This window comes from Chenopodium album, chromosome 9 (assembly GCF_948465745.1).
Source record: "Chenopodium album chromosome 9, dcCheAlbu1.1, whole genome shotgun sequence".
In the NCBI taxonomy this organism is placed as follows: domain Eukaryota; kingdom Viridiplantae; phylum Streptophyta; class Magnoliopsida; order Caryophyllales; family Amaranthaceae; genus Chenopodium; species Chenopodium album.
This window is the reverse complement of record NC_137842.1, coordinates 18,554,539-18,581,465: the sequence shown is the minus strand read 5'-3', so window position 1 is coordinate 18,581,465 and position 26,927 is coordinate 18,554,539. Positions and strand designations below refer to the sequence as shown.

The window sequence follows — 26,927 nt, the reverse complement described above, 5'->3', positions numbered from 1 at the left end:
TCAGGTGAGGCTATTGGTAAAGGGGTAGAAAAATGTTTGCTTGAGTGGGGTATCACTAAAGTAATGACCATTACCGTAGACAATGCAAGCTCAAATGATGTAGGGGTCCAATATTTAAGGAAGAGGTTACTAAGATGGAAAGATGGGACTGTTTTAGAGGGTAAATTTGTGCATATGCGGTGTGTAGCTCACATTCTTAATTTGACAGTAAGAGAAGGTTTGAAATAATGTGATGAATCAATAAAAAAAAAATACGTAATGTTGTTCGGTTTGTTAGATCTTCACCTGCCAGATTGCAAAAATTCAGAAATTGTGTGAATCAAGAACAAATTGAATCAAAACGTCAGCTTTGTTTGGATGTTGAAACTAGGTGGAACTCCACCTATTTGATGTTGGAGTATGCTTTGATTTTTCGTAAGGCTTTTGATTTGCTTGAAAATTCTGATGGTGGGAAATATTTTTTAGAGTTAACAAAGATGTCAGGTGTTCCTACTGATATGGATTGGGATCGTGTTGCTTCTTTTATTCCCTTTCTTAAGATTTTTTATGATGCTACTTTGAGACTCTCGGGGTCTTTGTATGCTACTACTAATGTGTATTTGTTAGAACTTGTCACAATTGGCAAGATGATTAAAAAAAAGTGTGAAAGTGTTGATGTTAAGGAAAGGTCAATGGCCAATGGGATGAAGAAAAAGCATGACAAATATTGGGAAAATGTGGATAACATTAACTTGATGTTGTATGTTGTTGTTGTGCTTGACCCTAGACGCAAAATGCATTATGTTAAGTGGGCTATTGATGATCAATATGATTCTGACAAGGCCACCCAGTTGTATGATATGGTGATGGAAACTTTGACTTCTTTGTATGAACATTATGTTGCTTTACAATCTCAAAATGTGTCAAGTGTTTCTGAAAATATTGATTTGACTTCAAAAGACTTCGAAAACTATAATGATTGGCATGATCAGGCTGATTTGAGTTTGAGAGGGATATTGGTGGACAAACAGTTTTTGACAAAAAAACTGATTTGGACAAGTATTTGATGGATGATAGAGAACCTAATATTATCGGTAAGAGTTTTGATGCTTTGGGATGGTGGAAAAAAGGGGTGGATAGATATCCTATAGTTGGTCTAATGGCTAGGGATGTATTAGCCATTCCGGTCTCCACGGTTGCATCCGAATCTGCATTTAGCACCGGTGGAAGAGTACTTGATCCATTTCGTAGTTCACTTTCTTCACATATGGTTGAAGCTTTGGTTTGTGCACAAGATTGGATGTGCACTACACGTGGTCCACTTATGATTGAAGAAAGTATCGATGACATTCAACAAATTGAAGAGGGTAATACTTTTTCCCTTTTTTTTTTTAATTAAATATTTTGAATGATTGTGACTGACTTCAGTTTATACTTTATTTGTTGTCTCTCTTTTTTTTTTTAATCATGTCAAACGGTCTGATGATTCTGATCAGTTTAATTTGTATGTTCTGTAATCTGTATTATGTTCTGATCAGTTTAATCTCCTATTTTAGCATTTGTTTTGTTTTGTCTTTTGCTTAACAATGTATTTTCATCGTGTTTTTTGTAGAGTTGTCGTCTCTTGTTGATCCGCCTTCGGTTTCCGTCATTGATGATTACTTTTAGTATTAGAAGGTAATACTTTTTTAGTTTGAATATTTAAAAAATTATAGTTTAATTTCTGCATCTTTTTTGTTTTTATTTATCTTATGATTATCTAATATTTTGATCTCATATTTTGTAGAGTTGTTGACTTGTCGTATGCTCATACTTTGTTGATCCGCTATCGGTTTCCGGCGTTGATGACTTATTTTTTAGTATAAGATAAAATGCATGTATTGACTATTGACGTATTGTTAACTATTTGGACATTAATGTATTTGGACTTTAAATTTTCTTTGTCATATAATTTGTACTTTTGTAGCACTTATCCAATTAGTTTGTATTTTGGCAAATTGGCAGCCATGGCAGGTTATTTGTATTTTGTTATTTCATTATTTTTTTTTTCTGAAAATGACTAAATTAGTTGTGGACAGTATTTACAAGTCCATTTTTTAATAGGATAATTATTTTTAATAGGATAATTACACATCTATTTTCTCTCTCTTTGTTCAGGTTGTGAGTAACATGAGGAGAAAATGGGTAAAAAAAAAATTTCAATTTTGCCATTTAAAACAACTCGTAATCAAAGTAGTCAGATATAGGATATCCGATATATCCGATCCGAAAAATTCGGATATCCGGATTTTCGGATATCCGAACTTTTCGGATCGGATACAAATAGCAAATATAAGTATTCTCGGATACGGATATCCGATCCGAAATCCCCTTTCGGATCGGATATCCGATCCGTGATCAGGCTTACTTGTGGGCTGCCATGGGGTGGTTGTGAGGCTTCGGCCCACCTCACTTGCGCCCCAAAGCGTGGGCTGCTAGCTGCCACGGCCTAGCAAGCCACGCACCAAGTGTGCGGGCTACTAGTTGCCACATGCTAGCATTGCCTCGCACATTTGGTGCGGGTTGCTAGCTTTTTGCCGCGCCCCTACTAGCACTCGGTTTTACCGATGCTAGGGGTATTTCGGTCATTATTGATTTATTATTATTTTTCACGTCTCGTCTTTTACTATTTTCGACTCGACTTTCGACGCTCGGTTTCAACGCTCCAAGCTCGAATTTCCGACGTCTAAATATTAATTACTCAGTCGAATTATTAATTAATTCTTAATTAATTTGTCTCTTCGGTTTGTTAGTTGCTTGGGTGTGACCCGAAGGGTTCAGTCAAGATTAAGCTGTAATATTAATTATGCATTAATATTACTGATTGGAGGCGGCCTCCACCCAGGCATTTCGATCACTTGACCTTACTGAATATATTAGCTTTCTAATAATTCTGAACCCACTAACGGAATAGTACACTTGTTCGAAGGACACCATTCCTTTCATAAAAAGGAAAAAACCTACAAAGTAAATCCAAGGAAAATGAAAAGTGTCTATGCTAGACTTATTGGGGAAAGGATGAATAAAAGAAATAGAAAAAGAGGTCACGAAATCTTGTTGTTGAAGCTCGCCTCGTGTCTTTGTTTTATCATCACCCAGTCTTCTTGCCATTTAAAGATGTGTGAAGCTTGTTATAATCAATTAGATATTGGATGACCTCTTTTAGCTTCCAACAGCTCTTAGTATTATGGCCCCTACCTTGATAGTATTTGCAGTGTTCGTTTGGGTCCCAACTAGGCAGTCTCTTCTCAAATGGGGGATCATGAATAGGTCCAATGGGAGTAATGAGTCCCTTGGTATGGAGTCGATCGAAAGCAATATCATAGCTAATCCCAATAGGAGCAAAATTCTTTTTTAGTTGCTTTCTAGGTCCTTGATTATCTATGGCTAAGATTTCATTAGAGTAGGTGTTTTCGGAAGAGGAAGGATAGTCATTCCTCTTTCCTTTCCAGCCTCTGTTGTTATTGCTACTAATCTTGACCTTCTTGTTGCTCGGAGGAACATGAAGGAGATCTGAATCAATGAGTTCTTGAACGCGATCTTTAAGGGCGAAACATTCTTCGGTGGTGTGACCATGGCTTCTATGATATTGGCAATAGGATTTTGGGTCCCAATTGGAAGGTCGTTTCTCAGGTACTGGATCTGGAATTGGACCAATAGGGTGAATGAGACCTTGGCCCTGGAGGTAGTTGAAAGCTTCGCTATAAGTCATTCCTATTGGTGTATACTCATCAATGGTCCGTTTTGCCCGCGGCTTAGGAGCATTGAGTTTTTCATTAAAGCTTTGGCGGGAGGAAAAGGAAAAATACGTATAAAAAATACGATGTATTACAGTTTACAAGTTCCTAAAACTTGTTGGCGACTCTTTTACTCTAGCTTCCTTCCCTTTGGACGCCACTATGCTTAAATGTATGATCACAGTGGGGCTCAAGTGTGGGATGCTTGAAATATTCCCTACATGAGTTATTTAATTTTTACTATTATATATATGCAATAAATTATCAAATGATTACATATAATAATAATAATAATAATAATAATAATAATAATAATAATAATAATAATAATAATAATATATGTGCAATAAATTATCAAATTATGTGCAGAATCCACCTTTTCTTTGTCTCCTCGTCTGTCGGCATTGTTGAAGTCGCAGCAGGGATACCACACCTCTGCTTGGCTTTGGGCAGCCCCTATTTTTGTGTTGGGTCAGACGATGAACGCAAAGACATACCGATGTGTGATGTGCTACCGGCTGGGTATTCCATTGTTCTCTATCTCGACGCTGTGCTCTGCTTGCTCTCGGGTTTTTACTAGGGATATTTTCGGCAACCACGCGGTGTCGTGTGCTGGTATTGTAGGTATTAAACATCGACATAATGTTGTTCGAGATACAATTGTTGATATTTGCTACAGATGTGGGATTTCATCTAGAAAGGAGGTTGACATAGGGTTGTCTAGAGGGAATGACGGGGCCCTCAGACCTGTCAATGTGTTACTTTATTCATGGGATCGTGGTCGTGATGTATGTGTCGCCTTCACTGGGTCTTCTCCTTTGATACAGACAGGGCTATCTGACTTTTTTCCTAGACGGGTTATGGCTGATGCGGCTCATCAGAAGCGGGTTAAGTATGAAGCTCGTTGTCGGGCGGTTGGCTATGGTTTCATTCCCTTCTCCTTTTCTTCGCTTGAGGAATTAGAGAAGGAAGTTATTGCGTTGTGGAAACGGATTCAGAAGTTCTCGACGACGCAAGACATTGGGGCTCGTGCTGCAGCTCATATCTTCACTAGAGTAGGCTTTGCTATAGCTAGAGGAGTGGGGGGCCATATTGTATCTCGACTTCTCACTAATTTATTTTAGGTTGTATGACTTTTGTTTTTGAGATATAATAATAATAATAATAATAATAATAATAATAATAATAATAATTGAGGGTCAGCCTAATCAACCTTTTAAGGTCATATATAGCTAGAAGTTACAACTTTTGTATAAAAGCTATATGAGCATTAACGTCATTGACTTTGCAGATTTTTAGACAAGTATAATTTTTGTTGTGGAAGGTGCAACATGTTTGTGGTGATTTGATTCATCATGTAATAAAGTATAATAGGTGATGGGGCAAGATAATTTCATCTTTTTATCCTCCACAAGTGAAAGAAAAATATGAGAATTAATATTTATGTACATAATAAAAATATCAAATGTTTATAAAAAGATGTAACTTTATTCATGCTACATGGAAATACAAAAAAAAATTTCCTATTTTTAGAAGTTTCATGTTAAATTTCAAGTGTTTTTAGAGACCATAGTGGAGAAAAAAGATATGACATTATTTGTGATACACAAAGTACATTTCTACCTCTATTCAAAAAAAAAAAAGTACATTTCTACCTCTTTTATTTTATTTTATTTTTAAAATTTTTGACACGTTTTGACTGTGTGCACTAGTCACATAACTTATTTTGACTTCATTTTGTGATTTAGTGTTAGTCAAATACATAGTCATGTGGGATATTATTAGATTCATCTCAAATGTCTATTTTCCAAATATCAAAATTCCATGATTTTTGCTAATACGTAACTAAAAATATTTACATTTAAAAGTATGCATTGGCAACATGCCTAAATGAAATGTATCAACTAATAAAAAACAGAGGAAATATTATATATATACATTAATCACGTTCTTTTTATAATAGTAAACTTTTCCAAACACTAGGTTAGGTGCCGTGCCATGCACGGTAATTTTCAATAATTCTAATCATAAATTATTCAAAGAAATAACAAAAATATCATATGTTGATTTGATATTTGCATTTCATTGTTTAAGCATGGAACTTCTATTACACAATAAAAAAAGTGTATAATCTTGTTGTAATACATAGTACATAATAAAGTATGTATTTTCTATTAAAAAAAATAGTCCATGTCACAAATTATGTTAAGAACATTTTTTTTTTATTTTCTGTGTAAGTTTATAATTGTTAATAAGATTTTTTTAAAAGATACATCAAATCTTTTTTTTTTTTTTTTTTTTTGAAATTAGATACATAAATTTTTTTTAATGTACATAATTATTACTTTATATAAATAAAAGATTTGTTTCTTAAATAGATTTTTTTTCAAAAAAAAAAAATGAGGACACACGAGGAGATGACACGTGTCATTGCTGGTGTGTCTTTTAGTATAATACTAGTCTCTATCTATATACTTATCAGTGATCATATATTATAATATCTAGTTTTCAGTCATTAACTTTTGTCTATCTTAATTGTATCCTTAAAACAAATACGGAGTATTATGTTTGCCACACAGAAACTTATAGTAGAAGATTGTATTTTTTTAATAATATTATAAAAATAATATATTTTCCATATATATATATATATATATATATATATATATATATATATATATATATATATATATATATATATATATGTGCGCGCGCGCGTGTAGTAATTAAATTTTACAAATAATTTCTTTAAAAAAAATTTTCAATTATTTTTTTTTAAAAAATACTAAGGATACACCAGGAGATGACACGTGTCATTGCTGGTGTGTCTTTTAGTATATAGTTATTGATTGATATGAGTGCACAAAGTTTCATATGTGGTTGGTCATACCGTGTGGCGGTGATTTATTACTTGGTCAAAGATTACTCGACGGGGGTTGCTTGGTCAATGATTGCTCGATTAGTCAGCTATTACTCAGTCGCTCAAGGGTCACCTAGGGCTTACTCGGTCAGGGATTACTCGGTTGATCAAGGGGTTACTCCGTCAAGGGTTTCTTGGTCAGGGGTTACTCGTTCGGTTGGTTAGGGGTTATTTGGTCCATGGTTACTCGATCGGTCAATGGTTACTCATCGGATAAGGATCACTCGATTGATCAAGGGTCATTCAGTCAATCAGGGGTTACTCGGTCAAAGGTTGCTTGGTCGAGGTTACTAGGTTAGTCAGAGGTTACTCGTGTTTTGGTGTGTTTTAGCCGGAAACACAAAAAACACGTTGTATTGAGTTAGTGGACAGAGTTTAATCATTTTTAAAATGAGTTGGTCAGTAAGGGCAGTAACTCATGTAGAAACGAGAAAAAAATGACTTAATGTGGACATTGATTATCAGTTCATTGAGTTGAATTATATTTACAAACATTTGACATTTATTTTTAAAGTAATACTCTCTCTGTATTTTGTTACTTGCTTCACTTTCCTTTAACAGCCATATTTAATTATTTGCCCCAATCCCTTTTTTTTTTTTGGGAAACTTTCACAATTTTTTACTAATTTCTTCTCTCTTATAAGTGGACCCAAGTAACATATTTTAAGATTCTCTCTCCTCCCAACTATCATACTCGTACTTTATTTTTCCACTAACAAAATGTCAAAACATAATTAATACCTCCAGCATGGAATATATAATTATTTTAGAAGTTAAAAATGTATGATTAAAACGACTATGTAAATAAATTCAAAACTCCATTCGTATTTTTTTAAGTGTCACAGTTTGATCGGCACATAAAATTTAATTGACTTAAATAAAATAAGAGGTAAGTGGGGTAGTTGGAGTATTAAAAAATTGTAAAAAAAAAATAGTGAGATTAATAGTTTATTGTAAAATAATGAATGTGAGAGGAGATATATAATAAAAAAAAAGTATTAGTGGGTTTGGGTGGGGACCATGAGAAAAGAAAGATATAATATTTTAATATAGCTTTTTGCCAAAAAAGAAAGTGTAACACTTATTAAAACACTGTCGGATTTGGTAAGTGTAACACTTAAAAAAAAATGGAGGGAGTACTAATCATTAAATCACTTTATCTTAAAAATTTGTGAAATGAGAATAAGACCTTATTTAATTCACCTTATTTTCACTTATTTCAGAAAAAATAAGTTCGGATCTGATCAGATCAGAAAAAATAAGGTCAGATCATATCATCATTTTATGTGCAATTTTTTATCGCTAAATATCGTTAATTTTGTAATAAAAAATTCTGAAAATCACATATTAATAAAATACACATTATTACGAAACTAAAAAGACCCCACTTAATATATTTTTTCCGTATAGATTATCGTATATGTAAGGTCAAAGTTTGGTCAAATCTAACATTCAGATCAGATCAAATCAAACTATATCAGATAAGATCAGACCATACCTGATCAAATAAATTCAGAACTAAATAGGGCCTAAGTATTTAAAATTTGTTAATCGTGCATTGCCCGGATGCTGTACTAGTTAGTAGATATACTGCAAGGACAAAATAGTCATTTGCACCCATCAGGAAGAATATAAACGAAACACCGCCAATTTAATCACCTCCCGCTAATATACGATATTCATACGGTACAACCCTACTTGTATACGTAATTTTTAATACGGAGTAATAAACAGACATTTTTATTTTTTTTGAAAACCTAATAATAAAAAGACATAAATAAATAGGGTAAAAAGAAAAAAAAAAAAAACTACAAGAAGTTTTTATTTATTTTTATTTTTCTTGTTATATTTTTTTCCAGACCGGAAAAAGTACTAAAAACTAAGAAGAGAGAGAAGACAGAAACATAAACAGAGCGCGAAGAGAAGAAGAAGAGGAGGAGAGAGAAAATAGATTTCTCAGGCGAAAAATAGGGTTTCGACTTTCGAAATCTCACCTACGAAACGTTTCTCGATCTACGCATTCAACAATTTCTTGTTTCTTCGCACAATTTGATCTGTAATCATCTGTAAGTTTTGTGGTTTTTCAATTCAGATTCCCAGATTTGGGGATTTTAGGGTTTTGATTTTCTTGACTTCACTTTTTGATTTGGAGCTGATTGTTTTTGATTGGGGGTTTTGAAATCCTACATTGGGATTGTTTTTGTTGATTTTGTTGACTTACAGTTTGTAATTTTTGTTGTTGATGGTTGGAAATTAGGGTTTTTGGCCGAGGAAGATTATCGAAAACGGACGATATTGCAGTATGAGCATCAATAGTCCTGGAAAAGAGAAGAATTAGGGTTCGTGAGAACACAAGCGGAAAGCTTTGGAGTTCCATGGGCGATGGAGGTGTTGCATGCGTGCCTTTGCAGCCAATTATGGAGAAGTTTTCGGGTTCCGAAACATTTTGCGGTGGCGGCAGCGGTAGTGGCGGTAGCAACAACAATAGTAATGGCAAATTGGAGACTAAACCAGTTAAGAGGACTACTACTAAGAGGATGAAGTTGAAGAGAGATGCGTTTTTCAAGAAGGAAGAGCCGGGAAAGACCGAGCCAGTTCCGGAGAAAGTGAAGAGCAGTGGGGAAGTTGAGAATGGGGAAATTGGGGGTGATAAAGTGCAGAAAGACGAGATTGAAGAAGGAGAATTGGGGACATTGAAATCTCCCCGGAGAGACGGGGAGAATGGCGAATTTATGCCTGATATATTGCACAAGACTGAGACTGAAAAAGGTGAGATTGTTACTGACAAGTGGAGGAGGGATGAATATGAGAAAGGGGAGTTTTCTCCACCCAGGTGGCGAAAAGGGGATGCGGAGAGGTATGATTTCGGCTCAGGGAGATTCCGGAATGACGCCCTTCAGAGAAGGGATCGAACTCCGGAGAAGTATAGGAAAGGAGAATACGAGAAGGGGGAATTCAGTTTGTGGAGAGGGTCCAAAGATGAAGTCGAGAAGGGAGAATTTATTCCTGAGAGGTGGCATAAAGGAGATGTTTTCCGGGACGATTATGGCTACTTGAAAGGGCGCAGGCATGATTCAAGTAGAGAGCGAGAACGAAGATATGAACATGAATGGACACCGTCTTCTGTACGATATTCAGGTGAGGATGTCTCTCCCAGCAGGGATTTTAGTAGAAGTGGGAATCATCGCCATGTCAAGAGAAATCCAAGGTGGGAAGTTAGCCAAGAAAGGAGCTACCCGAAAATGAGCTCAAAAATGATGGATGATGTGGCTTACAAGAATGATTACAGTCATGGGAGAGGCCATGGAAGAGAACACTCATCAGGTGGTCGATTGAAGAGGCATGTCACTGACTCGGAAAGCAGTGACCGCAAGCCCTATGATGATCATGGTGATTATGTCAGTATGAAAAGCAGAAGGTTATCAAATCCAGAGCATTACTCTCGTCAGTCTGCTGATAAGTCATTTAGACATTCAAATTCATCAAGGCCTGTTTCTGATAGGCTTTCATTGCGCCATTATGATGCTGCACCTACAAGAGCGGCTTACGACAGGCAGAGGCGTAGCCCTAGTTATTCTGAGAGGTCTCCACATGAGAGAGGCCGACATCATGATCATAGGGACAGGACTCCTGCACGTCATGAAAGATCCCCATGTTATCGTGGTCATCGCCATGACAATAGGAATCGAAGCCCCAGTTATATTGAAAAGTCTCCCAATGACCGTGTTAGGGTAAATGATCGCCAGGAAAGGTCTTCAAGTTACTCTGGATCCCCACCTGAACGCAGTAGGCCGTTTAACCACCGCCAAACAAGTAGGAGTGAAGTGAGTGAGACTAAGCAGAGTGATAGGATACAGAGCGAAAAGCCTACTGAGAAAATTCGTAATGATAAAGATTCAACTACCTCGGTTAAAGATCCTTTAAATGTGAATGATAAGCCGAATGGAACAGTTGACCAAGGCATTTCCTATGAGTCTCATGTGAAAGATGAAAATCAAGGCCCTTGTTTGGATGTCAAGGAACAACCTTCATTGGTCAATGGGAATATTGAAGAATTGCCATCAATGGAAGAAGATATGGATATATGTGACACACCTCCACATGTCCCTTGTGTGGCTAGTGTGAACCCAGGGAAATGGTATTACCTTGATCACTATGGAGAGGAGCGCGGTCCTTCTAGATTATGCGACTTAAAAGCACTTATAGAAGGAGGAATACTTATGTCAGATCACCTGGTTAAGCACTCTGACAGTGACAGGTGGGTGACTGTTGAAAATGCAGCTTCTCCGGTCCTAACTCCTAATTTTACGACAATTTTTTCAGAGACGGTCACACAGTTGGTGAGCCCTCCCGAGGCTCCTGGAAATGTGCTGGCCGATGTTGGAGATGCTGAGCATTCTGTGGATCAGGTTGGTATGGAGAGTTTAGATTCTTCTGTTCATTGTGTGACTGGTCAATCTGACCATCTTCTTCCTGATGATCTTGGCATCGATGAAAGAGTTGGGGCTCTTTTAGATGGCGTTACTGTTTTACCTGGAAAGGAACTCGAGATAGTTGGAGGTAAGCTCCTGTACTGTATAACCTTGATCACTTGTTTGAACTTTTTGGAGGTTAGCTATTTTTGTACAGTTTGACCTTGATCACAGGTGAGAAAACCTCCTCTATATGTGAGGTTAAATCTGAACTAATGAAAATATATATCTAAGGTCATAATTTTCTTATTCCATTAAACTTGAAATCTGTTTTTCCAAAGTCGCGCACCATCCTCTGCATTTTCCCTGACCTCCCTTACTTTTTCTTGCTTCTGCAACTAAAATTCAAGAGATTTGGCCTGCTGTTCATCTGATACCTGGCCACAATTGCTGCTTCACAATCTGCGCCATACATTAGTCCCATTTAATCCAAATTATAGGTGACTTGCTGAATTTAACTTTTATATCAATAAATTTAACCATATTGATTGATAACAATGATAAGCACTCATACAAAAGAAAGACCTTCCTTATTCTTGTCATAATACTGATCACTATTTAGTTTTATATATAGATCATAAAATATATGTTATACTATAGTTTGAATTGTGCTGATCGTTGGCTTTTAAAATAATTTTTATTATTTTATTTTAAAGTGTTTGTCCAATATTCATATGGGTTGAATAGTAATCATTATACGAAGTATATATATATTTCCACTAGATGAGATGTGTTCTCACTTAATAGAGTGTTTGCACGTATTGTATTTATGTATAAACTGTTAGTTCCTTGTAAAGAAATATGCTTTCTTCAAGCTAGAATTTTTTATAGTAATTTTTGACAATACTCTATCTTTGTTGTGCAATTCATGTCCTGCCACTTAAGATGTCTATGAGAACCACTTTTGGCCCATGTTGCACACCATACCGACCTTACAATGAATAGTTTTTTTTTATTTTTTTTTTTATTTTATAAATAAGGAAGTGAGTTAATAATTAATAAAGGGGTTTTAATTTGCATATCACCACAAGCAGGAAGATTAGTTACAGACTGTGGCACCTTAAGAGACAGTTGGCTGAGATGGCTTTTTATGTGCATATTGACCCAACAAATGTGGTTTATTTTTAATTTTAAACATTTAGGAGTGTGGTTCCTTAGCAATGTAGCCTATCAACATCATTGTTATCATTGCTGTTCTTAAATTTTTCGTCTACATACCTGATATAGTGCTGCTAAATGTTTGTGCAGAAGTACTACAGATGACATTTGATCATTCAGAGTGGAAAAGATTTGGTATCTTGGAAGGTATGTGTATTTCCAAAGTTATTTGTCAGTCTTCGTCATTATTGTTCTTAATTAGCAGTGAATCTTTGACATATTACATGAAGTTCATTTGTATTGTGTATTATTTATTTAGAGCGGGGTTGTTGCAGATAATTTTGTTCACTATTAAAGGATAAATTCTGATTATTGCAATCTGTCTTCTCCCTCCCTCTTGGAGAGCTGTTATTTCTAAAGCAAATAGTTCAATTTTATCTTAACAAATCAAGTGAATGTGTGATGCTTATACTGTAAGTAATGCCAGTAATGTATCTTCATAAATTGATCCTCCCTAATATAGAAAAACTTTTTCAATGCTGGTAATTATCTCTTCTTTGACCTGGACTTATTTGCTCTCTTTATTCTCTGATATCGTTTGTCACTCTTGAGCAATCTCATTCATATGCATTTATGTTAAGATAGCTGATTAGCTTTCTAAGTGTCTTGGGATGTTTACTCATGCTTTATGCTTTTAAACACAACTCTGTATGTGATGTTGCTTGAAAATGCATAAATTCTTATTAAGATAATGGATTAAGAAATAGTTTTGCTTGCAACTTTTAAAATTTGAAGTGACCGATTTGTTAACATCATATGTTCTATCCACCATACAGGCTTTATGCAGGATAATTCATGCAGTCAAGACCCTTTGGAGCAGAATCAGGAAGAGGATATATCACGACATCCGGACTCTACATCAAAGGACACTGCTGAATCCACCTCTACTGCTAGTCTTGATAAGGAATGCTCTTACCTCTTGAGTGAATTTACTGAATGGTTCTCTGGTCGATGGTCATGTAAAGGTGGGGACTGGCAAAGAAGTGAAGATGCCATTCAAGACAAATATTTTAGGAAAAAGGTTGTGTTGAATGATGGTTTCCCTCTTTGTCAGATGCCAAAATCTGGTTATGAGGACCCACGATGGCAGAGAAAAGATGACTTGTACTACCCTTGTCAAAGCAGGAAGCTTGATCTTCCCTCCTGGGCATTTTCCTGGCCTGATGAGAGGAGTGATTCTAGTGCAATCAACAAGCCAGTTCAAGCAAAAGCTGCTGCTGTAAGAGGGGTAAAAGGAAGTATGATGCCAGTGATTAGAATCAATGCATGTGTTGTTAAAGATCATGGTTCATTTGTTTCTGACTCTCGGTTGAAACCAAGGGGGAAGGACAAGTACTCTTCGAAGGGAATTAAGCATTACTCTTTATCCACTGATGTTAAGCGATCATCTGAAGAAGAAGCTTTTCATTTCAAAAGCTCTAAGGAGCAAAGCTCTGGAGGATCATGGGAATCTAGTATCGTAGATAAACCAAAAGACCGAGTTTGCACTGCAAATGATTTACAGTTGCACTTAGGTGACTGGTATTACCTTGATGGCACCGGACATGAACATGGACCGTTTTCGTGCTCAGTACTGCTTAAGTTGGTGAATGAAGGTTTTTTGAAGAAACAAAGCAGTGTGTTTCGTAAACTTGACAAAGTTTGGGTTCCAGTTATTTCTGTAATCAAGGCCTCAGAAAATATGAACCAACTCGTTGGAGATAGTATTGCTCCTGTTGGTGTATCTTCTGTAGCACCTGCTGTGCATGGTGATAGCTGTTCACTTTCTAATTCATTCCATAGCTTGCATCCCCACTTTATTGGTTATACACTAGGGAAGCTTCATGAATTAGTCATGAAATCTTATAAGAGTCGTGAGTTTGCTGCTGCTATCAATGAGGTCTTAGATCCATGGATTAATATTAGACAGCCAAGGAAGGAAACAGAGAAGCATAGAAGTTCTCTTTATCTTCAAAAATCTCCCATGGGTATGTTTTCCTATACTTAATTTCTAGTTGGTCTTATCTGATATTGCTTGCATTAACGTGGTACTCTGTTTTTGTTGCATTGTCAGGCGAGAGTTTAAAGTATTGCTACTTGGTCTATGTTTCATCTTTTGGGTTGACATACTTATAAGTCATGTTGGCCAGTATTACATATGTGTAAATTTTTCGAGAAAAGGTGAACTAAGGAATATTGGTGTCGAGTGCTAAATATTGGCTTAATGAATGGCCTTTCTAAGCTTGTGGATTAAGTCCCATTAATAGGATGCACGGAGAACATTAGATTTCATTAATTTAAGATAACTTTATGATTAAGAGTTTATTTGATTTTAATGGCAGTTCAGAGAAGTATATCCATATATGTCCACTAATGTATTTACTCTGTAGTTTGCCTTCAGACGGCTTTCATTGTGCTTCTTAGCTTATGGTACCTGGAAATTCAATAAGTTGCTTGAAACTTAGTACCTTCACTCTTAAGTCTTAACATTACCTTTAACCCAGAAGAACTAAGAAAAAAAATTCTCCATACTAAAACATTGTTTGACCCTTAGTACAATCTAAAACCCATCCATATCTACTCCCGGCTATCTTAGAAACTGTTGTTAGGTAGGCCAACCCATTGATTCGGAAAGAGTAGGGGTTGGATGAAAGAGACTAAGAGAACTAGAGCTTGTCTGCTAGCAATTGTATTTTATATTTAACATATTTAAATAAAATAATATGTTTATGTTTGCTTATTTGTTTCAATTCACTATCTTTTCTCTTTTACTAAATATTTTCAAAATAATTTTAAAACTCATGTACAAGTATCTAAAGAACTTTTAGTATGATACACTTCTTCTGTAGGGAAATTATAGTCACCTTGTTGCATAAACTGCTTTGGGATATCTAGACAAACTGCTACCTTTAAAAAATAGTAATAGTTTGTGATTGGCCTACCCATTCCCTTACTAAGGTTGAGCAATGGGGAGTGTGTGGATTGGTCCATTGTGTCTATTGTTTCGGACAGGGAGTAAATTTTGATTAGAACTGTATCATATCCTTAATTCTTGTGGACTTTTTTTTTTCGGGGCTTCTTCCACTTCCAGTTATCTCCTTTTATATTTTTGGTGGAAACATTCAAATTGCAGAAGGCATCAGAGAATATGTTTTAAATAGTTTTCTTTCTGTATTAATAATGTGTCAAAGAAGTTTGTATATTATATCAAGCCCTAAATTCTTCCATTTTAAATAGTTCAACATGTCTCTATATGACTATTGTTTCTTTGGTTTTTGGTCTTGCTTTTATGCAGAGAATGAAGTATCTATGCTTTTTGAGGAAGACATGCATGGTAAAAAAAGATGTCGGACACTTATTGATGGAGATGATGAAAATTACGAAGTGGCCAAAGGCTTATCACGTTTCTCTTATAGGGAGCCCTCATTTGAGGACTTATGTGGCAGTGTTACTTTTTGCAAAGAAGAGGGTGTGTGTGCTAAGAATGAGGTGGGAAGCTGGGGTCTACTGGATGGTCATATTTTGGCACGCATTTTTCATTTTCTTAGAACTGATATCAAATCCCTAATGTTTGCTGGCACAACTTGCAAGCACTGGAGGGCTGCTGTTGGTTTCTACAAAAATGTGAGTGTAAGGGTTGATTTGTCAACTATGGGCTCCAACTGCAGTGACTCCATTATTGGGAGTGTCATGGTGAGTTTTGGGTATATTATTATTATTATTTTTTTTTTAATTATCGTGGGACCTCTTTATAATCTTAATTATGTATTTTATTGTTAATCCCCATGCAGAGTGGATATAATAAGCAAATGATAAAGGTGTTAGTTTTAGATGGTTGTACCAATGTTACTTCAGCTGTGCTTGAGGAGATTCTTCAGTCATTTTCTTGTATATCCTCGGTTGATATAAGAGGTTGCAGCCAGTTTGAGGAGTTAATATTCAAATTCCCCCATGTAAACTGGGTCAGAGAGCGAAGTTCACAAGGCATTGGTTTTGAAGAGTCAAATTCAAAGATAAGGAGTTTAAAACAGATGCCCGAGCAATCTTCATCGGTTTCTAAATTGGGTCATGGGAGTTATATGGATGAGTCCAGTGGGCTAAAAGATTACTTTGATATGGTGGAAAAAAGAGGTGCAGCTAATCAGGCATTCAGGCAGAATCTATATAAGCGTACAAAATTGCTTGATGCTCGGAAATCTGCATCTGTCCTAGCCCGTGATGCCCGAATGAGGCATTTGGCTATGAAGAAGGCTGGAAATGGGTACAGAAAAATGGAGGAATTCCTTGTGCTTAGCTTAAAGGATATTATGAAGGGGAACACATCTGACTATTTTGCGGAGAAGGTTATTTATCAGCTGTTTCTAGCTATTGAAGTCCTTTTTTCCCCTCCTTCAATCTGGTGTTATTTTTAGTAACTCATTTGTCTTTTTATTTTGGTTATTTTTTTATAGGTTGCAGAAATTCAGAACAAAATTCAGGATGGATATTATACTAATCGCGGCTTGAGCGCTGCTAAACAAGATATCACTAAAATGTGCAAAGATGCAATAAAGTACTCTCTCTCTCTCTTATATTCTTCCACCCAGATTCTTATGTTAGATTTCCATATTTGTTAACCTCAAGTGTAACCATTAAACAATCAACCATGACTCAATTTAGCTGGATAAAGTTAGTAAAATTGTGATGGATGATCTCCTGTGCCAGGAGATCCATGTGTAGAGCCACAGGAGTGTAACATTATATTTTCTGCTCAATAATTGTGATGGATGCTCTCCTGTGCCAGAAGAACCATGTGTAGAGCCAAGAAGTTTAACATTAGCTTTTCTGCTCAATCATCTATGTTTATTTCTTTCTTTTCTGTGCAGAGTTTGTAAATCTAGGACTGGTTTTAAAAAATTTGTCATGGGTTACTTTTTTGCATTGCCACCGTTTCTCAATGTCAGTTTTGAGCTTTTGTGTCATATGTTACCTCCCTCTTTCAGCCTCATACTTTGAGTATATGATCTGCCTCATAAGGCCCTATATTTATGTCTTTCATGAAGTTTGATGAATATCATAGTTGCATTATTTACAATGGAATTTTTTTTTAAAATATACAATGATACACTGTTGCTTTGTTTTGTTTGTTTGTCTGGATTTTTTTAAAATTTTATCTTATATTTGTGTTTCTTTATCATTTGGCCTAAATTATCATGTGATGTATCAGTACTATAACAAGCTATGCATATACAGATTACAAAAACGAGGTGAAGCAGGTGATATGGAGAGTGTTATTCATCTGTTTATTAAACTTGGAACACGTCTTGATGAAAGCTTTAAATCAGCTATTAATAGAGATGAGATGAAGAAAAAACTGAGGGATGAAACCAGTGGTCCCTCTTGTCACAGAAAGTCAAAAACACCCACAGAGAGAAAATATACGAGCAGGGCCAATGGCTCATCATCAGTTAATGGGGATTTTGATTATTTGGAGTGTTCTTCTGACCGGGAGATTAGAAAGAATCTTTCAAGAACGTATAAGAAAGCAGACTTGGATGGTGAATCATCTGATGAGTTTGTGTCATCTTCAGATGATGGAAGTAACACTGGAAGTGCCTCGGATACAGAGAGTGATTCAGATGTACGTTCAGGTGTTACTTTTGAGTCGAAAGAGGAATACTTCAATGAAGATGATGCTTTTGATTTAACCCCTGAGGATCGTGAATGGGGTGCTCGTATGACCAAGGCCAGTCTTGTGCCTCCAGTGACACGGAAATATGAAGTTATTGAACAATATGTTATTGTAGCTGATGAGGCTGAAGTGCAACGAAAGATGAAGGTAGCATTGCCTGAAAATTATGAGGATAAAGTGAAAGCTCAGAAAAATGGTTCTGAATTGGTGGATATGGAAATTCCTGAAGTTAAACAATATAAACCACGGAAAGAGCTTGGACAGGAGGTTATAGAACAGGAGGTGTATGGAATTGATCCTTATACACACAATCTTCTTCTTGATTCAATGTCTGAAAATGTGGATTGGTCTCTTACAGAAAAGCATGTTTTTATTGAAGATGTGATCCTTAGGGTATTGAATAAACAAGTTAGACAATACACAGGCAGTGGAAATACACCCATGACTTATCCTTTGAGACCTGTCATAGTGGAAATTCTTGGAACAGCTAAGCAAGATAATAATATGAGCACTCTGAAACTTTGTGAGGCTCTTTTACAAGCCATTGATGGCCGGCCTGACGACAATTACGTTGCTTATAGAAAGGTACTTTCTAGAGTTTCTATTTGCTTCAACATTAATTTCCTTTCGTTACTGGCTCCTTATATGTGGAAACAATGTTCTTGTTCTGTAATCTTTGTTCAGGGGCTTGGTGTAGTCTGTGACAAACAAGGTGGTTTCACTAAAGACGATTTTGTTGTTGAATTTTTGGGAGAGGTATGTCTTTCACTTTTGCCAATTCCAATTTTTGCTTGAGAAACCATGATCGTTTGAATACATTCATTGAGTCTTCTTGTGCTCTTTGTGCAATCACCCCAGTAAACTAGAAATGGATAAACTGACTGTTAGAAGAACTATCAATGTCACACATTAATCATATATGCAGTTATGCACTGCGTTCTGCTGTAGTGTGGCTTCTAACGTTTTTTTTCAAAAAACTGTATCTTTGATGGCTAAATCTAATATTTTTTATTAACTTTCTCTCCCTCTTGCGTTTAAGCTTTAATTTTTAAGACTAGGGGTTTTTTTTTAATTTGATAGGTTGAAGTGAAGCACGCATTAAATTCTGAAAGGTTAAGGGTGTTCATTTGTTTACCATCAGAGACAAACAGAATATAGCATCTTGCTCCTGTATTTTTCCATTATGAATTCATCTTTTAGCTCTGGGTAAAGGAGAGGAAACATGCACACAATTGACACAAGCACCCTGTTAACTTTGTACATTTACTTTAAGAAAATTATACCCATTTCACCTTATATATTATTAGTACTTAGGAAAAAACATGTTATTTGTTTTAGGCATTAAATTTGAGAGTAGCTATGCATGTTGATCTGTAGATTATCAAAGAACCTTTCTCCTATTATTATGACAACCTGTGTATCTCAAATTTGATCCATTGATGTATATACCCATTTCATAGTGCAAATGATAGATGATGGTTCACTGCATTGTTATACTGTTTGCATAAAAAAACCCAGAATATATATAACTATTAGGCCTTTAAATCTTTTATCATTGGTGGCGAGGGCTTGACTTATCTTCAGTGCCATATTTTTCGAAATAAAGAAGGCTAAAGGGAAGGGAGAAGTTTCTTTAGACTTTTGCAAATAGGAGTAGAACTAACAACTAACAACTGAACCGACCATCTCCTCTTAAAATTTGCTGCAGTTCTACCCATGTATTTTGAAAATTAACAATGTTACGTGGACACATCATTTTGCCCACCTTTCCCGGATGGATATAACTCGACACCAATCTGGGTTCTAGTATTGGATATGGATAAGGATATTTCATGAAAAGAATACTCTTCTTTTTACTTTTGGTCTTTCATCTCTTATGTTGGGCAACCTGTAAATTGGACTGATGATAGACTATAGATTATCTGATTTTTATTTTACTTTTACTTGATATGGGCTTGGTGGTCTTTATCATGTTTTGGCTTTCATATATGTAGTACTTCGTATGTGCATAATTCAGCGTATTCATTCTAGATTATAGATTTTCATGTTTAAATTTCCACTCTGAATTGTGTGATTTGGAACACTTGTAGGTTTACCCTGCTTGGAAGTGGTTTGAGAAACAGGATGGAATCCGTTCTCTGCAGAAGAATAGTAAAGAACCTGCACCTGAATTCTACAACATATATCTCGAGAGGCCCAAGGTTTTTCCTTAGTTTGGATTATTTAATTGAAAACCCTTTTCCACCCTTTTGTTTTGTGATTTTAACAGGGTCATTAAATTGCTAACTGTAAATTCTTTTTGGCAGGGTGATGCTGATGGCTATGATATACTTGTTGTTGATGCTATGCATAAGGCAAATTATGCAAGTCGAATTTGTCATTCGTGTCGACCTAATTGTGAGGCAAAGTGAGTACTTTCTATTTTTTTTCGTGCATTTAGTCCCTTAGAGTCTTTTTTATTTTTTTATTTTTTATTTTTATTTTTTTTTTTTAAAAAAGAAGGAAAAATGCCCTTGCTTGCCTAGACATTCCTTTTCAACTCACATGTATTGAATATATTTGTTAGTTTATTTCCAACTTGGTGCTTGACTAGGTATTCTTTTTCTACTCACTTGTGTCTAATATATTTGTTAAATGTTTCCAAGTTAACTTGTGCCTCGTATGAATAACCATTATTTGAACTTGCAATCTTGCTGTCTTGAGAAGATTGAACCTTTATGTAATTTCCACGAAGGACATGTATCACTTTATGGAAATCATTATGCTCTCTGTTGATGGTGCTTGTAGCTCTTGTGACATTACCTCGCAAATGAGGTTTTTAGTGACTATGTAATATGTGGTGTTCCTGTAGGAGCATATGACCAAAATTGAAAGGCTAGTGATTGGCTGATGTGGAGAGATTTGAGCTGTTCTATTTTGACAATATGTTAACCTTGGAAAAGGGAAGAAGTTTTGGTATTTGGGAAGGATGTGATAGAGTTTGCTAGTTTTGTGGATGGGAGGCTTGTAGTGATTGGAACTTTGGAAGCATTGCATTGGTATCTGTATGGTAGTAGGTGCTGTTGAGTCGAAAATTGTTTAAGAATAATTTGTGGCCTGTAGTGGTTGAAAAGTGTATTTGTAGCGTTTCACATGGACAATTTAATTATTTGTGAACCTCATATTAATAGAGATAACTGTTAAAAGGGGGAAAGAATGATAATATATATGTTCATGAAATAGGCCAAAGAGCCTCGCAGCTTGTAATCATAAAAGAAAGGTCGTTGCATTAAGACAGAAGAAGCTTCTACATGAAATCAGGAGTTTCTTCACACTGCCTTTTTCAAAATTTATAGAGATCGCAAAAAGTCCTTTGTTTTTGTGTGAAGCTATTTTCTATTATATTATTATTTACCACCCTATAATATGGATTTTTCTTTTTCTGTACCGTTTTTTTTGGTATTGGTATGAACAATCATATAGTGCTTGACCAATGACCTTGCTGTTAACTATCTGATTATGTAAATGCAGAGTTACGGCTGTAAGTGGTCAGTATCAAATTGGAGTCTACTCTGTTCGCCCAATCGGATTTGGGGAGGAAATTACCTTTGACTATAATTCAGTTACTGAGGTATGTACATTTATCTTTTTCATTTACCGCCATCACTCCCTTTTTTATTTCTTGAATTTTTACTAAGACTTCAACGTCAATTGCTTACTTATTGATGGCCTTGATATTTTTTGTAGAGCAAGGAAGAATATGAAGCCTCTGTTTGTTTGTGTGGTAATCAAGTCTGCCGTGGAAGCTATTTGAATTTAACAGGCGAAGGGGCTTATCAGAAGGTATATTGATTTGAATCATTCATCATGAAAATATTTGTACAGATTTTTTATCACCATCATGCGCCTTTTGCAATGTTTAAATTTATCATATATGTTTTGGTAGACTGTCATAAATTTTCCAAGAGGATTATATGCAGGCTTTGAGATTGCTGTGTATAAAACAAAAATCGGGTTAGTAATTAGTAAATACTGTCAGAAAAAAAAAAAAAAATTTGTGTTTTAACACCAAGCACTCCGTAGTATTAACTATTGATGACAAATTATTGTCATTGATGTCAAGTATGGACTACAACATACTAATATGTCAAGTATAGCACTTTTAGTCCAACTATATTTTTAGAGTTCACATTTTATGTGTCATATACTTATTCCAATTAAGTATACCCCCTTGTTTTGTTTGCTTAATTTCATTTTCCATCCTTTCCAATTTAGTTTTCCCTTTTCTTGAATTGGAATGACTGACTTTTTTTTTTTAATTACTTCTCTTTCCCTCTAACAGAAGCTAGTGTCTCACCATCTCTAATTCAATTTAAAATATATATTCACTATCCCCTATCACATATTCACATCCACCTATTTATTTTTAAACACCAACTATTTTACTAAAACTATGCACCATGATAAGTGAACACACTAATTTGGAGCAAAAAGATTACTAGTTTTTGATCCCGTGCTACGCATGTACTTTTCAACTTTTTAAATAAACTGAAATGAGTCATTTTAAATAAAGAAAAATTAGTGTCAATTCTAACTGAACATATTTTAACTTATACCATTATATATACTCCCTACGTTTTTGTTTTTCATCTTACCAAATTTTGACCTTTTGCACTATTCCCTGACTTTACTTCACTAAGTTTAGTGATTAACTGATTATAAATAAGAAAAAACATAGTTAGATGGGATATGGTTAGAATCATCTCAATGCCTTATTTTTCAAATGTCAACTTTTTATAGTTTTGCTTTAATGATTAAATATTTTAATGGTCTAAGTTCTGGGTTGGCCAGCATTTAAATACGTACGTTACATGCAATTTTAGTTGGCAAATTAAATAAATGATAATAACAAAACCAAATATTGTTCCCTAAAAACAGCCTTACGTGATTAGGAAATTTAATGACATAACTTTTATGTTTTGTTTTTTAGCTTTTAGTAATAATAATTAGAAATCAATAATCCTTTTGTTGTTTAATAGTCAGTATTCCAAAATCTGACATCAAAAGTCAACGAGGTCAAGCATGAGTATCTCTTACCTTATCGCACGACCTCATTCCAGGACCTGTTGTCGATTTTTTTTTTTAATATTTTTTTTTTTTTTAATTTTTTTATGATGTTCATCAGGTGCTGAAGGAGTGGCATGGACTATTGGATAAGCACCGTTTGCTCCTGGAGGCATGCGAATTAAATTGGGTATCTGAGGAGGATTATATTGACTTAGGAAGGGCTGGTCTCGGAAGTTGTTTGTTGGGCGGTTTGCCTGATTGGCTGGTTGCTTATTCAGCTCGGCTGGTATGTATTTTCTTATTCGTTATTTTTTTTGTTGCCAGATATGTTTATTGGCATCTGTGTCCACAATCGTGTAATGATCTGGTTTGGTTGTAGGTACGTTTCATAAATTTTGAAAGAACAAAGCTACCTGCAGAGATCTTGAGGCATAATTTGGAAGAAAAGAAGAAATATTGTCAAGAAATATCTCTAGAGATGGAGAAGAGTGATGCTGAAGTCCAGGTTAGCCCTTTTTTGCACAATACACTGAAGATTTAACTGATTATTTTTTTTAAAGGAAGAAGATTTAACAGTTCCTCCAAGCATCGGCCTTTCTTTTTTCGCTTCCTAGTCAATGATTAGCCTGTTTGAAAATCATGTGTCTAAAGTACGTGATAGCATCAAAGAAATTAATTGTTTGCAGCTACAGATTAATCTTGGTTGCTTGTTTATTTTTATATTTGAATGGATAGGCGGAAGGAGTTTACAACCAGAGACTTCAAAATTTGGCTCTGACATTGGATAAGGTATGCACCATAGTCTTCTCAATTGTGTTTTTGTCATAATAAAAATTTCTTTCATTATTTCATATGTTGTGGCAATCAGTCGAATTAGAGGGTAGGTGATTATGGCTTACTTTATAGTCAGTAAAGTTACCTGTTATTTTATTACATAAGTCATAAAACCCTAATTACGCACCATTAGTTTTGTGCTTATAATTCAAGACAATTTAGGCTTTAGTTGATACATTTTAATGGTGATGATTATTTATAGTATAATAGTTGATTGCCTTGGAGTATGGGGTTACTTTAAGTGTCTTGTACAACAACACACTTGACTCATAGTCATCCTAGTCTAAAAGTTTCAAGAAGGTGTCTGAAGCACATTATAATTTGTTTAGGGTTGGATTTCTTTGTATTTTGTTGTGTATATACTAATCTGCTAGCTTATATTCTTCCAGGTTAGGTATGTCCTAAGGTGTGTATTTGGAAACCCAAAGGAAGCTCCTCCTCCTTTGCAGAAGCTTAGTCCTGAAGAGATGGTGTCTGCCTTATGGATTGGAGAAGGTTCACTTGTTAATCAACTTCTTGAGTGCATCGCTCCACATATAATTGATGATCGCATACTACAGGACCTTAAATCAAATATCCGTGCTCATAATCCATCAAGCTCTGGGAATCTTGAAAAAGACCTAAGGAAATCTTTATTATGGTAAGAATCACAACTATATATGCTTCTGAATTTTATTCTATTATGTTTGCTCATAATTATATCCTTCCTAAGGTTGAGGGATGAGGTTCGCAATCTTCCTTGTACATATAAAAGTCGACATGATGCAGCTGCTGATTTGATCCACATATATGCTTACACAAAATGTTTCTACAAAATTAGGGTGAGTTTACTTTTTTCCTACTACAAAAGCTGTTTCAAACCTTCAGGAGCATCAATTTCTTGAATTTTCCTCTTTAATTCATTATCATATTACTCCTGCAGGAATACAAGTCTGTAACTTCACCTCCTGTTTCCATCAGCCCTCTTGATCTTGGACCTAAGTGTGCTACAAAACTGTCTGGGGTAGTTGAATATTGCAAGACTTACGGTGAAAACTACTGTTTAGGACAGTTGATTTATTGGCACAATCAGGCTAACACTGACCCAGATCGTGCGTTAGTACGAGCAAGCAGGGGCTGCTTGTCATTGCCTGATATTGGTTCTTTTTATGCCAAGGCTCAAAAGCCATCAAGGCAGCGTATTTATGGTCCAAGGACTGTAAGATTTATGCTTCGTCGAATGGTGAGTATGTTTGTTCTTTAAACTACAAAATTCGTTGGTGTCCATGCAAATAAATGTTTTCAAATACTCAAAATGGTATTTAAATTTCCTTGTTCAAGTATTTGAGTGGTGATGGTGTTTTGGTTTGTGTGTGGGTCAAGTATAGTTTGCGTATGTTATCCATTTTTATCATTAAATGAATAGTGAGACTTTTTTTTTTTATATTTTTATTTTTAAGGTTAGGAGGATCTTGACTGAACCTCAATCCTCACGGGTTTTTTTGGTCCAGTTTTTGCGGGTCAAGACACTTTGAGAGTGAGGGGGGAAGGGTAAGGGATCCCCACCCTCAAAGTGCCCCTAATGGGGATTGAACCCCCAACCTCAAGGTTGGAAGGTACAAGCTACCAAGCTTAGCTTGGTAAATATTGAGATAGAATTGGATGTCATACTTATCATACTTGTTTTGGTTTGTGTGGGTCAAGTATAGTTTGCGTATGTTCTCCATTTTTATCATACTTGTTTTGTGCTCTCTGGCAACTCACTAATTTTATGCATTTATTGTCTGAGCTGATTAAATGTCTGCAGAAGCCTGCTAGTTGCTGCATCCTTTGTATAGTGAGGCCTAGTGTCTTGTGATTTTGCTGCTGTATTCCTGAAAGACGTTCTTGGATTATATCTTTTTGTGGGAAAGGTTTTTGTCTTGTGACCTGTCTTAACTCATCTTATATCTTTGTTAATCAGGAAAAACAGCCTCAGAAGCCATGGCCTTTGGATAGAATATGGTCATTCGAGAGTTCCTCGAAATTTTTTGGTAGTCCTATGTTAGATGCCGTATTGAATAATTCTCCACTGGAGCGGGAAATGGTGATTTGGTTGAAGAATAGACCTGCCATATTCCAAGCCATGTGGGATCGATGACCTTCGATTAGTTGACGGTACTAATTTAACACACTTATTTGCTTGAAAGGGGTCCAATTATTAGTTCGGGGATTCCTCTCCCTCAAGTGGGCAATGGTAGCTACCTGCCTCATCATCTTCATTCTTGTGTACAGAGTCTTTTTCCTCCATTTTGCTTGTGTAATTTGTAAGTCACATTAGGTCATAGAAAAATTTTCCCTTCTTGTTCTTAATGTTCTAAGCTTAGTTAAATTCAAACGATTAATTTTAGTTAATAGAAAATTAAATTAGTAAGCCAATTTTTCTATAGCAGTTCATGTTGTAGTTCTTTCCTTTTTATTAGTAATACTAGTGGTCTAGTGTGGTAGTAGCATCGCGTTGATTATGTTAAGCGTTTGATTTTTCTATATAAATTTCTTTCCACATGCTCAAGGTTTGGAAGGTGTAATCATTTTTGTAAGTGTTATGTAATTGTATAGGATGTACATATATATTCTTTTTGTTGATTCAGGAAAAAGAAAAACACTTGAGGTGCGCAACGATTATTCATTTGAGCCTGGCAAATCTTGTGAGCGTGAAATTTCGAATGTAGAAAGCAAAAATTTGATGATAAAAAAAGTGGATGAGCCAGAAAAAATTGCGGATTCGCATATTAGAAATTTAAGATAAATACACTGATAACTGTACATGTAAAGACGCTGATCTGGATAATAGAAGAATTATGCATGATTTAGGAGTAAAGACTAAATACGGTCTCTAAACTATTGTATTTGTGCCGTTTTAGTCCCTCTAAACTATTTTGTGCCCTTTTAGTTCCTCAACCACCTTCTTTGGTGTTTGTCAGCCAAAAATTTAGGGACCTAGCCTAATCAGCAAAAGTTGAGGGACCATGACTCATTTTTTTTTATTTTAATTTTTCTTTTTTTTTTGAAAATTTATTAAAAAATGAATCTTTTAATTATTTGTTTAAAAATTAATAATAAAAAACCAGCCA

General features: G+C 35.4%; 2 protein-coding genes and 1 long non-coding RNA gene across 3 annotated transcripts; all 3 read left to right on the top strand.

The window, feature by feature from the left end:
- Positions 1–63: 63 nt before the first annotated feature.
- Positions 64–1,046, top strand: LOC145557492 (zinc finger BED domain-containing protein RICESLEEPER 2-like). Its single transcript, XM_081618670.1, has 2 exons — positions 64–179; positions 371–1,046. The coding sequence occupies exons 1-2, from the start codon at positions 64–66 to the stop codon at positions 1,044–1,046; spliced, it is 792 nt and encodes a 263-aa protein (XP_081474796.1).
- Positions 1,047–1,438: 392 nt separating this feature from the next.
- LOC145559627 (uncharacterized) lies at positions 1,439–1,951 on the top strand. Its single transcript, XR_014092810.1, has 2 exons — positions 1,439–1,656; positions 1,766–1,951. It is a non-coding gene; the product is annotated as an uncharacterized LOC145559627 (long non-coding RNA).
- A 6,538-nt stretch (positions 1,952–8,489) lies between these two features.
- LOC145558459 (histone-lysine N-methyltransferase ATXR3-like) lies at positions 8,490–26,420 on the top strand. The gene is made up of 20 exons (XM_081619709.1): positions 8,490–8,741; positions 8,933–11,235; positions 12,396–12,452; positions 13,082–14,272; positions 15,580–15,977; positions 16,076–16,627; positions 16,736–16,836; positions 17,517–18,540; positions 18,640–18,711; positions 20,046–20,156; positions 20,262–20,362; positions 21,466–21,565; positions 21,682–21,777; positions 23,120–23,287; positions 23,381–23,506; positions 23,737–23,790; positions 24,225–24,475; positions 24,548–24,656; positions 24,758–25,057; positions 25,778–26,420. Exons 2-20 carry the CDS (start codon positions 9,051–9,053, stop codon positions 25,952–25,954), a joined length of 7,173 nt encoding a protein of 2,390 aa, XP_081475835.1. The 5' UTR covers positions 8,490–8,741; positions 8,933–9,050; the 3' UTR covers positions 25,955–26,420.
- Positions 26,421–26,927: the final 507 nt, after the last annotated feature.